The sequence below is a fragment of the Mesocricetus auratus genome, unplaced genomic scaffold (assembly GCF_017639785.1).
Source record: "Mesocricetus auratus isolate SY011 unplaced genomic scaffold, BCM_Maur_2.0 Super-Scaffold_100027, whole genome shotgun sequence".
NCBI lineage: Eukaryota > Metazoa > Chordata > Mammalia > Rodentia > Cricetidae > Mesocricetus > Mesocricetus auratus.
The window spans coordinates 4,759,285-4,772,463 of NW_024429208.1; the positions used below are offsets into that span (position 1 = coordinate 4,759,285).

Sequence of the window (13,179 nt, forward strand, 5' to 3'; positions counted from 1 at the left end):
GTCTTTTGGGTTGAATTTCACTTTTTAAACGTTAATGATTTACCTTTATTTTACGTGTACTGGTGTTTTGTCTACATGCATATCTGTGTGAGGGTGTCAGTCAGATCCCCCTGGACCTGGAGTTACAGTTGTGAGCTGTCATGTGGTGCTGGGAATTGTACCCAGGTACTCTGGAAGAGCATCCAGTGTTCTTCACTGAGCCATCTCTCCAGCCCCTAATTTCTTCTTTCTTTTTGGGGGGTGGTGGTGGTTGAGACAGGGTTTCAATGAAGCTGTGGCTGTCCTGGAACTCACTATGTAGACCAAACTGACCTTGAACTCAGTGATCTACCTGCCTCTGCCTTCTGAGTGCTGGGCTATTATGCCTTTTTAATAAAGATGGCATCATCCTGCCTTCCAAGAGAGCGGAAAGGTTCCTATGTCCCCACATCCTCGTCAATGCTTGTCTTTCCTTCTCTTAAACAGCATCATCATGATGGGTGAGGCACGCCATCACCCTGGGCTTGGCTTGCACTGCTTAGTGACAAAGACGCCGAGCTCCTTCTGTGTCATCTGGCACCTGCATATCTGCTTTCCTGAAACTAGACTGGCCTCAAACTCCTAGGCTTCAGCAATCCTCCTGTCTCAACTTCCAGAGTGGAGTACAGACATATGTGACACTGCCCCCCTCCATCTTTTAAAGGCATTGGTGGCACACACCTTTAATCCCAGTACTCGGGAGGCAGAGGCAGGTGGATTTCTGTAAGTTCAAGGCCAACCTTGTCTACAAGAGGTAGTTCCAGGGCAGCCTCAAAAAAAAAAAAAAAAAGACTTTGTCGTACTGAGCATGTGCACTGTGCACCTAGGGACCAGCTCCTTCTCTCTTCAGAGGCACTCCTCCTCATGCTGAAGATCCTTCAGTTACTGCATCCCAAAATGAAAACGGTTTAACTTTTGTGTTGATGCTTTGGTGTTATTTCCCCAAAATTACTGCCGAATGTGATGGCAGGAAACTTTTCTTGTGTTTTCTTGTGGCACTATCAGTTTTTGCTTGTAGGCCTTGGTCTTTATTCTACATTGAGTTAGTAATTCCATGTAGTGCATGGTAAGGGTACAATTCATTCTTTCTCAGAAGCATATTAAAATCTGAGAATGAAAGTTGTATGACATCTCAGAGGGAGAGTGAGCTATCTTAGCCCATTAGCTTTCCTTACATAACTAGTGCACTCCTGAACTGCAGGTAAAAGTAAACACACGAGGTATTACACAGGAGTAAGAGCATCAGTGGGAACTACAGGAGCACAGGGCTACACCACAAACAGTTCTTGCTCCGTCACACCCAGTCTTTCTAGAAAGTGTATCTGACTGGTGCAAATGTCTTTCAGGCATCGCTTCATGAGATAAACTTCAATACTTCTTTTAAAGTACACATTAACTTCCCAGTATCATCAAGCAAGCACATGCACTCTGCTTTGTTTGTTTTGTTTTGTTTTTTGTTTTCTTTAGACAGGGTTTCTCTGTGGCTTTGGAGGCTGTCCTGGAACTCGCTCCGTAGACCAGGCTGGTCTCGAACTCGCAGAGATCTGCCTGCCTCTGCCTCCCGAGTGCTGGGATTAAAGGCGTGTGCCACCAACGCCTAGCTGCATTCTGCTTCTTATAAACCCTACAAACTACATCATTCCCAGGAGAAAAGCAGCTGGTGTGGAGCAGGCCCACAGCACATGGTGTGGGCCCTTCTTAACCCGGGACTGGGCTATTTCTCACCTAAGGTCTGAGGAAACTTCAGAGACACCAACCAGGGCTTGAGTCATGGTTGAGTCATTGTGCTGACAGTGAACAACACACACAACCTCTTTGTACTTCCGGCTCCTCATACACAAACAACAACACTTTCATGTAACAGATTCTAAATAAACTCCTATTTTAAATGAAAGGATGTATTTAAAAGTTGTATACTTAGTGATTTTTAACAAGGAAGACAAGACACTGTTTAAAAAAAGAAAGTCTTCTAAATCATAACAATGTTGAGAAAGCTGGACATTTTTTCTAACCCTAAAATGTGACATGGATAGACAAGAAACTTTAAGAAAGTACTTGCTTTATTCTACTTAGTACTTTACAATCAAGGAAGAATGTGTCTGAGAAAGAATGAATTTTGATCAACACCACCCTAAACAAAAATAGCAATAAAGCCACAAGGGAAATATCTCTCCCTCCTATCCTGTAACACACTCCACAGTGGTAACAACCAATTCATAGACTGATTCAGTTTGTCTGTCCCAACTTCCTGAGACAAAGAACCCGGCTAAGCTTAGTTTCAGAAGAGCATGTGCCTCCACGGCAAGGAGAACTATGACATAAACCATTACAATAGTTTTTATTGTAACTGCAGTAAAAACTTTAAAGCCAGCCAATAAACTTTTGATGTAATAACAATAATAAACAACCAGGTGTGCACCGTGTTAGGCAGATCTATGCTATGGTATGCATTCTTTTCATCTCTACATCATGCAATAATCTATAGTAAAAGCAGTTATTTTCAGTGAAGACAATGAAAGACATCACAGGAGTAAGAGCATCTGAGTCTAAAACACAGTACAGAAAAGGCAACGGGCACTTGAGCAGTGTGGAAGTACAGCACTGTGCTTTATGGACAGTTTTTCAATGAAGTTTTACAGTCAGGCTCATAATAGTTCTATTTAAATGCTAACATTCAGCTGGGTGTGGGGGCCCATGCCTTTAATCCCAGAACTCAGAGAGGAAAGGGCAGTTGGATCTCTATGAGTTCAAGAGGCCAACCTGGTCTATATAGCGAATTCCAGGACAGACAGGACTACACAGAGAATACAGGTCTCAAAATGAAACACTGAAGTCAAAACTAGAATCCCAAAATTAGCATGGAACTTTTCTTTTTGGAATAGTTCTATGCATTCCCTTGGGAGAGGTATACTAGAAGGGATTAGTGGGCTCAAGAGACAGTATTTATACTACTGTGTATTTGCATTATTTTTTATTTTGATGAAGTAACTACTGTTACAAAGTGTTAATATAAAATCTAAATAGCCCAGCTATTTTTTTCTCTTTTTCTGAGAAGGGATTGTTGTGAAGTCCAACTCAGTCTTGAACTTACAGTCCTACCATGCCTCCTGTGCTGGCTGGTTTGATATTAACTTGATCCAAGCTAGAGTCATCTAAGAGGAGGGAACTTAATGCCTCCTTAAGATCGGGCCATAGGGAGGTCTGTGGGGCATCTTCTCAAGTTAGCAATTGATGTGGGAGGACCCAGCCCATTGTGGGAGGGAGGAGCCAACTCTGGGTTCCTGGTCCTGGGTTCTATAAGAAAGCAGGGTGAGCATGGCATGGGAAGCAAGTCAGTAAGCAGCACCCTCCATGGCCTTTGCACCAGTTCCTGCCCTGACTCCCTTTGGAGATGATCTACGATGTGGAAGTGTAACCCAAATAAACCCTTTCCTCCCCAACCTGCTTTTGGTCATGGTGTTTATTATAATAGAAACTGCAACTAAGATACCTCCCAACCACTAGGATGAGTGTCACCACTATGCCTGGCTTGTCTGTCTTTTTTTTTTTTTTTTTTTTGGTTTTTCGAAACAGGGTTTCTCTGTATTGTTTTGGAGGCTGTCCTGGAACTCGCTTTGTAGACCAGGCTGACCTTGAACTCACAGAGATCCACCTGCCTCTGCCTCGGGAGTGCTGGGATTAAAGGCCTGTGCCACCAACAGCCGGTTGGCTGTGTTTCTTCTTTGTTCTATGCTTCTGACGCTCCTGCCTCCAATCTCCCAAGTGCTAGGATTACAGGCCTGTACCACTAAATCGAAGGATCATACTCGGGCTCTATGAGAGCACTCTAACCACTGAACAACAGCAGCCCAGTCCTGAGTTGTCATTTCTAATGACATAAAAGTGAAATGTGTTCCATTTAATATAAGCCAAGGTGAATCCATCTGTTTACTTCTGACTGAAGATGTAGAAAAAGTGCAAACCCACAGAGCTAGGGACGGCAGGACAGTGGTGTCACAGAACTCTCAGGTTACTATGTCAGAGGTGAACAAGAGGGTCAAAGGGTCAGCCGCTATGTGGAATCTGAAAGCTCATCAAAGGTCTTCTCATATACTGTGCTGAGCCAGAACCACTGGTCCAGCTTGTACTTTAAACAGATTGCTTATCCACACCTGACTTTATATGTGTCTGGCTGAGTTAGGAGGATATATTTTTTTTTTTTTTTGGTTTTTTTGAGACAGGGTTTCTCTGTGGCTTTGGAGGCTGTCCTGGAACTCACTTTGTAGGCCAGGCTGGCCTCGAACTCACAGAGATCCACCTGCCTCTGCCTCTCAAGTGCTGGGATTAAAGGCGTGCGCCACCAACGCCCGGCTAGGAGGATATTCTAATAGGGACACATTTTACTGTCCAGCAGAAAAGTCACACTCATTAATGCCTACTGCTCTCACAGAATGAAGCCTTACGTTTCAGGAAGCTGTAAGCACACAGCAGACACAAATCTTTAAAAAGTTTTACCTGAAAATGCAATGGCAACAAACACTGCCAGCCATCTTCCTCAAGGTGGCAGGTTTACTTCATCCAATTTCAGGAAATACCCACCAAGTCTGAGTAATCATGGTCTGCCCTTTCCAGTCAAATGGTGCTCATGAAAACACTAAGCATGTCAGTTCCCGACTCCAAGTATAGCAGCTCCCCGAAGGTGAGGGTGCACACAGGGCTCTGCCCAGGGCTGCTCTCCCACACAGCAGCAGCACCACGTGAATCTCAAGACGAGGGTTAGAAAATGTAATAAATAATGTGCTGACTTATCAAGCCCTGGGGTGAAAGCAGACATCCCGCTTTGTGTAAACAGTCAGGGAGAGGCAGTGATAATACAGAAACTGCTGGCAGAGAGGGCATCCGTCTCTGCCCCAACTCACATTAAGGGACCAGCAGTTTGCGCCTCTACAGGTGTTAGTCTGTCACTGCAAATGTCAGTCAGTTATAAGGACATCCTCTTCCCACTGTTGTAAAAAGAACTGCTATCATGGTTCCCAAAGGGATCTCGGAGACTCCTAGGGAAACTGTGGGCCACACCTTGTCAGGGACAGGTTCCACCGCCTCTACAGAATACAATTACAAAAGAATCTAAGCAATACTGCAAAAGTTACCTCTTACCTTTGCCAAGGCTAAAGACAAATGGCTCATTTCTATCGCGACTGGAATCGAACTTCTTTCCATTTGACAATTTTCCTTTGTAGTGGACATAAACTTTGTCACCAATCATCGGGGTTTCATCACTAGTCCCCACTCTTTTGACAATCTAGAAAAGACAAACATAAGGGGGGGGAAGAAACAGAGCTTTTTACTTATAAAAGAATTAAAGGGCCACACAGGCTACTCCACGGCACCCAGACAGATTTGCAAATTCATTCCAGTTCCTCGCCACTTCCTTCATTGCTGTCTCAGGAAACTCTTTCCTAGCCCTTCATGTTAACAGTTACTATTACTACTCACTGCAACATTCTCTCAAAATAATTATGCAGGAGTCAGCCTGGTCTACTTGGTAAGCCCTGGGCCAGCTAGGATGTACTGTGAAACCCTATCTCAGACAAAACAAAACAGAATTAACCAGTAAAGCTCAGCTGGGTGGTTTAATGCCCCATACTTAGGTACTAAAATCTCCCAAAACACAGACGTATGAGCCGGCTGAAAGTACACAAACTGAATTAGGCCAAAGAGTGAAGGACATCTTAAACAGCCACATAGATGGCCACAGAAGAGCTTCAAAGACGTGGCTTATTTGCTTCCCTCCTTTGCTAGAGATACCTTATGACTCTACTCCGCCACTAGCCATGAGTAACAGGTTACACTTCCATTATTTGAATAAACTGTAAAATCTAGACTTGGATGCTACCAAGTAACTTGCTTTCTAGCAAAGGGGGAAAAAAAAGAATAACTCCAAAGTGAGAAATATTTAGCCATTGTAAAGTCCAGAATATTTCTTTTATTCTTGGCAGAGCAAACTGCTAATGCAGTTGGTTAACTCTTGGAAAAGAAAACTCAGTCCAGGCATGTGGTGGTGCAATTTAGCCTGTCAATCACCAGTGCCAAGGGGTCTTTTGCAGCAGTACCTAAGATAGCAGTTAATATCTGATAACATCTTTGGGGAGAGATGGATTTTCACGTGAATAATTACTTGCTTTTCATTCTTGGAGATGTGCCTCTGCAGCCCACCTCCCAAAACCACTACATAAACACCATGAACTTAGATTCCTCAACTTTCTTGGTTCAAATGCCCCCAATTTTTTTTTGAGACAGTTTTTCTGTGTAGCCCTGGCTGTCTGGAAGTCACTCTGTAGACCACGCTGTCTTCAAACTCAGAGATTTGCCTGTCTATGTCTCCTGAGTGCTGGGATTACAAGTGTGCATCAATACTGCCTGGTAGGCCCAAACATTTTGTAAAGGAAAAAAAGCAATACTGTTCTTCCAGGTCTTTTCTCTCTCTTTCTTTGGTTTTTGGGGGCAGGGTTTCTCTATGTTGCCCTGGCTGCCCTGGCACACGCTCTGAGTCAAGGCTGGCCTGAACTCACAGAGATCCCCCTGCCTCTGCCTCCCGAGTGCTGAGCTAATGTATGCCCACTACCACATGGCTTCTTCCAGGTCTAAAAGAAAAAAAAATTTAAAAGAAAACCTAAAAAAAAAAAAACCTACATGAAATCCTCAAGGGGCCCTGATCCCTAACCTGCATGTGACACTAGGGCCCAGTGGCAGTCCTCAGTGGGATTTGTACTTTAGGACAATCGATGACACCAGGCATGTGGGACGGGGTTGTGGCAGTCAGTTGGCCATCTGCAATGGAAACAGACATAGCTCTGGAGTGGGGGTGGGCTGTGTGTGTTTCATGTTCCTGTGTGTCTGTCTCATCAACAAGATGAAACTTTTGCTTAAATCTTAAGTTGTCTTAAAGATAAAATACAAACCCAGCTTTTCTTTTTCCTGATTAGTATTATCATGAATTTTAAAAACCAGAAACACCCTGGGGAGGTTGACAAATGTTCCAGGTCAGTTGCCAGACCCACTGAATCGTCACCCAAAGCCTCATGGTGACCTGGAGGATCTAGACAGTTAACAGATGTTATACTCATTGTTTTTAGATTTAGTCTTTATAACAAAGGACACTATAGTTTACTGTCTGTTTATTTAGGGGCTCTGAGTGGGCAAGGCAGCAATGTGCAATCCCAGTGGGGAAGCTGTGGTCTGAAGAAAGTACGCATAGATCTGTCCTCTCTAAAGCTTACGCTGAAATCTGATTGCTACTGGGCCAGTGTTGGGACGTAAGGCCTTCAAGAGGAAAGTGGGCAGTTAGGAGGAATCAATGCCTTACTTGTGTGAGCTCTCTGTGGAGAGACTGGGTTCATCACACGAGGTGTAAAAAGCTTGCCCGCTCTGCGTTGTTGCCTCCCAGACTGCCTACCCCTCTGCTTCTACTGTGAGCTCAGTGTTGCTAAGAGCAAGGAGATGCAGGCGAGCCGTGTTCTTGGACTTCTCAGGCTACAGACCTGTGATCCAAAATAAACGTCTCTTTTATGAATCACCCAGGATCTCGTTACAGAATACGCAGGATCTGAGGGACCTTGCAGGCCAGGTCTCTGAATGTGGCACACTGACAACTCTCCAGTGTCTTGAGAAGTTTCTTAGAGCTTTGGATGATTAATTAAGAGTTCCGAGGCTGAGAAGCCTCAGGAAGAAGACATCATGGACTGACAGCACAGAGCAAGGCAACAGGACTCCATGGAAGCTCAGAAAAAGCAGCCCAGAAGTCAGGCTTCCACACAAGCAGGGAGAGGCAGGACCAACCCAGCAGTGCCCACACAGGAGCAGCTGAATTCCCACAAGGCAGGGACACTGAGAATATGCAATGTAAGATCAGCAGAGAAAAATCAACTACATAAAACGTGTGGCGACAGTGTGGGACAAGCAACTACTTAACCTCTTGGCTTCAGCTTATTCACCTATAAAACGGAAGAATTCAGTCTACTTGGCGGCACAGTCCTGTAATCCCAACTACTTAGGAGAAGACTAAGGCAGCACGATGGCAGGTTCAAGACCAGCCTGGGTTACAGTGTTGAGTTCAAGACTAGCCTACGCAACTTAGTGAGACCTTGTCTCAAAAAGACAACACTGGTGACACTCTTGTCTACAACACATAAGAGGCCCTCAGTACCATCCCCAGTGCCAGCATCATTAAAAGGGTACTATCTCCATAACACTGTTGCAGGGATGCAAATAAAGACACTATGGGAAGAGGCTGAGGAGACGACTCAAGGGACACAGTGCATGCAGAGCAAGAGGAGAACCCGGGCTCCGATTCCCAGGGTCTGTGTAAATACTAATCGTGACAAAGTGTGTCTGCAACCCCCAGTGCTGGGGGCCAGGGACAAGTGAATCCCACAGACTTGGTGGCTACACAGCCTTACCTAAATAATAGTGGCCCCAGGTTTAATGAAAGACCCTGTCTCACAGAAAAGTAAGGCGGAGAAGTGAGTGAGGAAGATACCCTGACCAAGGGCAAGCAGACACACACACACACACAAAGTATTTTGTGTGCTTAAGTACATAGGAAGGATGAGCCAAGCACACACGGCCTGTGCTCCTACATCATGGCACACAGAGACAGTACAGTGTTTCTTTAGCAGTCACCGTGAGCGTCAGTGCACTGAAGAGTCTACTGCGAGCAACCCAACAAGCACTCTGCAGTCTTGTGGAATGAAGGATAACCCGGGCTGTTCTGCAGGGCCTAAGATGTGAGTGACCAGGGCGGGTCACTTTACCCAGTCCAGTCTCAGCTGCATGGACAATCTGAGATTAACAGCCCCCATTATGAAGACAGATGAGAACTGAGCTGCAGCGTTCACTACTTAGCCTTACTTTAAAAAATAGCAGCCACCCTTCCCCTCTACGAAAAAGGCTGGATAAACTCCACCTTCCTTCCATCAGAAGGTCTCCCTATCTTCTGCCTCTGTGGCCTTACCTTTAATACTCCTCTATCTTTTTTGGTGGTGATATCTTCTCCCTGTTCAACCACGGTGGCTGACTGGTTTTCTCCATTGTTACTGGTGCCTTCATCAGTAGTCATTGTCTTTTATAAGTAGAAAACCTGCCAAAAGAAAGGTATTTTCTTCAGTGAAAATATCATTTCTTAATGCACCGAAAAACCCCTGAGAACTGAGCTTACATAAGACTAATAGAGTTAAAACACCGAAATAATAACAAAAGCATTTGCTGTGCTCATGTATTGATGTCATCGGACAGGAAAATAAAACATCACCCAGTTCTTCAATTCCCATGTAGCCCTGGTCCTAGATTAGAGGGTGGAAGTGCAAGTGGGGTCTGCTGGGGATTACATTCCGTAACTATACTGCCCTCTCAGAATGTTCAAGGACCTTTCTACAGCCACGTTCCCTGGAGAGAACTAAGAGCTTTCCAGGTGCTCTGCTAAAAACAGGGAGCTACCAGTCAGCCAAGAAACAGTGGAGAGCCATAGCTCAAGATGGCAAGCACTTGTCACCTCTGGGCCTTCTGGGAGACTACACTGCCCACCACTCACTTCCAACAGCTACAGACTGAGGTTTTAGGGGCTGGGTGTGTGTGGTGGGTGGCTTGTGCTTATAATCCCAGTATTCAGGAGGGAGAGGCAGGAGAGTTGCAAAGCCAAGATCAGTCTGTATTTATGAGTTCCGGGTTAGCCTGGGGAATGAGACACCATCTCAAGAAGAAAAAGAAAAAGAAAACCAAAACAAAATCATTCCCCACACACAAAAAATGGAGAGAACAAAGTTCACTTTCCCACAGCACTCAAGGTATCTCTCACAATATGTCGCTAATCTGTCTTTCAGTTCCTATTCTCTTCATACAAAATGCAGGTCAATAAACCAAGTCCTTTCCTATACCCAGCCCAGGGCTTCCCCATCCACACTGTGACAGCTCTTTTTTCTTCCCCCACATGCCACGCCAGTGTGTGTGCTCAAGTCATCTTGTCCATTCTGTACTGTCCCTCAGCTCCCCTCGACTGAATGCTGCTGTTTATGAGGCATTCCTGTGGATTTCAAGGGTCTGTGAGATCACGGGCACTGTTCATACCCACACTCTCTAGCAGGTAATATAGACCACAACTCCGAGGGTTTCCCTCCTCTCCTACCTCAGCTACTCTCAACCTTTATCCAGAGCAGTGTGGTTAGAATAAAAAGTCTGCTTTCATAAGATCTGAATTCAGTGGTATATTATGTATTTTTTAATACTTAATTCCCTTTTTCTTCCTTCTCCCTTCCCTGAGACAGGGTTTCTCTGTGTTAACAACCTTGGCTGTCTAGAACTCCTGGAGATCTACCTGCCTCTGCCTCCGAGTGCTGAGGACTGACCACTTCTAAAGCTATTTCACATTACAGTCAAAACCAAACTAAACAACTTCTATACTGTGAAAACCCACTCTGCTGTTAGAACTAATGACTAGACAACTAAAATATAGTGTTTTAACTCATTTCCAAACAAGCTAGTTAGGTTTTCTTCAGTGTGAGAAACTTGCTGTACTGAAAGAGCTTCAAAGGGAACACCAAAATCCCAGGGCAAAGCCCCCGTTCTTGATTTCCTAGCACAGTTTATACCAGAATAAAAGGTCCAAATGTTTGGCTCAGGGTAAGTGAAAGGCTAGAACAAACTGTTCTCAAACAAACAACGAAAGCTAAGTACCCAGTCTACATGATGCTGGACTAGATAATAAGGAAAATCAAACAAGCTTCTGGAAACCCAATGCTTGTGACATATTTTCTGACGCTTGGGAACTTGTGGGAAGCACCTAAATGGCAGACAGAAATGGCCTTTTAAGTTACTTGGAGGGAGCAGGTCATGAACTGTATCCATGGGAAGTATGTTTTGTAGGTTCTCCCAGATACACGGACCTCTATCAACAGAACACATGATCAAAGCACTGAAGAAATCACAACCCCTTATTGAAAATTTGTTGAGAAAATGGTCTCCAGCACCACCCCCGACTACCTACCTGGCAAGGAAAGGAGAAAGGACACGTGTCACAACCAAACCCTGCAGCAGCAACAATCAGACAAACAACCTCACGGTGATGTAAGGGGAGGTATACATTACTTATAAACAATTTCTTTAAAATATTTAACTGGCCTGGCGGGTGGCACACACCTTTAATCCTAGCACTCTGGAGGCAGAGGCAGGCAGCCTTCTGTGAGTTCAAGCCCAACCTGGTCTACAAAGCTACACAGGAAAACCCTGTCTTGAAAAAAAAATTAGCTGGAAGGCTGGAGACACAGCTCTGTGGTTGAGAGCACCTAAGACTGAATTTCACCTCCTGGCACCTACATGGTGGCTCACAACCATCTATAACTCAGTTCCAGGAGATCTGACACCCTCTTCTGGCCTCTATAGGCTCTGTATGCAGCTGGGACTCATGCATACATGGAAATAACACCTACACACATAAAACTAATTAATAAAAAAGAGAGAAAATGTTTTCTCCAGCCAGGTGCATGCTGGTGGTGGCAGCATACTCTCCTGAAATACCAGCACTTGGGAGGTGGAGTCAGGAGGATCCAGGGGTTAATAAGCACTAGCCTCAGATACATGAGACACTCTCAAAAACCATATGACCTTAGCAGGTTGTGTTTATAAACGTATACACACATGTAGCAATAACAATTAAAGAGTAAGGGCACAGATTTGAGAAGGGGGCATGGAAGGAATTACAGGAGAAATGGTGTCAATACAGTATTCATATATGACATTCTCAAAAGAGAAATAATTAAGTTAAAAATAAAAGATGAAGGAAAGAAAAACTTAGCTTGCTATTCAAATAAGCATCAAATCCCCACAAGCCAAGTTGTTGGCTCTGTAAGTGCCAACCTGACAAAGGAACTTACTCAACATTTAAGGGAATGCAAATCTCAGGGAACAGCTCCTAACAGTATTGCTCAGTCTGTGATCCAACATCTAAAACAGCTGAGATGATGCAGCCTTACAGACCACAAAAACAAGAACTTCAACAGGTTTCTGGGTTTTTTCTTTTGTCATGATCCCCATGGTATTTCAGCACCCCTTAACAGCAGGAAGTAGTTTGAAAAGAACGATGCCCACATTCCCAAATATTGTTTATAAATGTTTGTTTACATTTATACAGGGTTGGTTATTGATACTAAGACTGGCATTACTGTCCTAGTCACCTGAGATAGGTGCTAATTTATATATAAAGAAGGGGGGAGATGTTGGGCCCCAGCCCCCATAGGGTACAAATCCATCCTGTTTTCTAGTCCTGGCTTACTGCCCTGGCCTTGACCCTCTGACATCAACATTCAGCAGGAGGAAAACACGCTCTCTTCTACCTGGGGTTTTTCCACTGTGCTGTAAACCTGTATATAAAGTTCCTCCCTCCTACAAGAGAGAGACCTCTTGGCACTTGCAATGAAGACTTTCTCTCTCTCTCTCTCTCTCTCTCTCTCTCTCTCTCTCTCTCTCTCTCTCTCTCTCTCTCTCTCTCTCTCGGCAATAAAGGCAGCACATGCATTCTCTTAGTACAAATAAGTGGACGTCTGGTCTTTCTTTCCCTAATACCTCGGAGTTGCTTGTGGCACGGGCGCCGCACAGTCCATATGAAGAGAATAACAGGAATCCTCAGAGCAAGAAAACAAATCCTTTTTCAGATTTCAAAGTCAAATGAATCTTAAAGAATAAAAAAATAAATCAAATTTTCCAAATATTTCCCTTGAATTCCATTTAGGCCACTAGAAGTGTATGTTTTTGTAAGTAAACACATCAAATAAACTTTTTAATTTATTGTACTACATAAAAAAGTCAGGACAATTCTTAAAGCCCTTTAAGGCAACAGGAGAAGTTTCAATGTTTTTTTACTGGAGTCTTGTGTTCTTTCCCCCATGCTAGTTCTATTCTGGATTTAAAGTCACTCTTACCTAATGCTATTATTAATTCATGATAAAGCTTATTGTACTGCACCAACTAAAGGGGCAAGTTGCTTCCCAGTGCACCAGAAAGGGAGCACACAGTTCCTTCTGCTGTGGCCATGCCAGATAAGCACCCGCTCTCCAAAGTGCTAGTCAGCACACACCTGAGGTGCAATGTGACCATGAGCAGACAACCAGTATTTGACCACCAGGGGACTGGGAA

At 44.3% G+C, this 13,179-nt stretch overlaps 1 protein-coding gene across 3 annotated transcripts in view; it reads right to left on the reverse strand.

Moving 5' to 3' along the window:
• Positions 1-13,179, reverse strand: part of Fkbp5 (FKBP prolyl isomerase 5) — an 83,594-nt gene that overhangs the window by 38,158 nt on the left and 32,257 nt on the right. For all 3 annotated transcript variants that reach the window (XM_040732138.1, XM_021235848.2, XM_040732139.1), the window contains 2 exons: positions 9,011-9,136; positions 5,155-5,299 (listed from right to left, as the gene is read on the reverse strand). In XM_040732138.1, coding sequence (XP_040588072.1) covers positions 5,155-5,299; positions 9,011-9,115 — 250 coding nt within the window. In that variant the 5' untranslated portion in view covers positions 9,116-9,136. The remainder of the gene's footprint in view (positions 1-5,154; positions 5,300-9,010; positions 9,137-13,179) is intronic.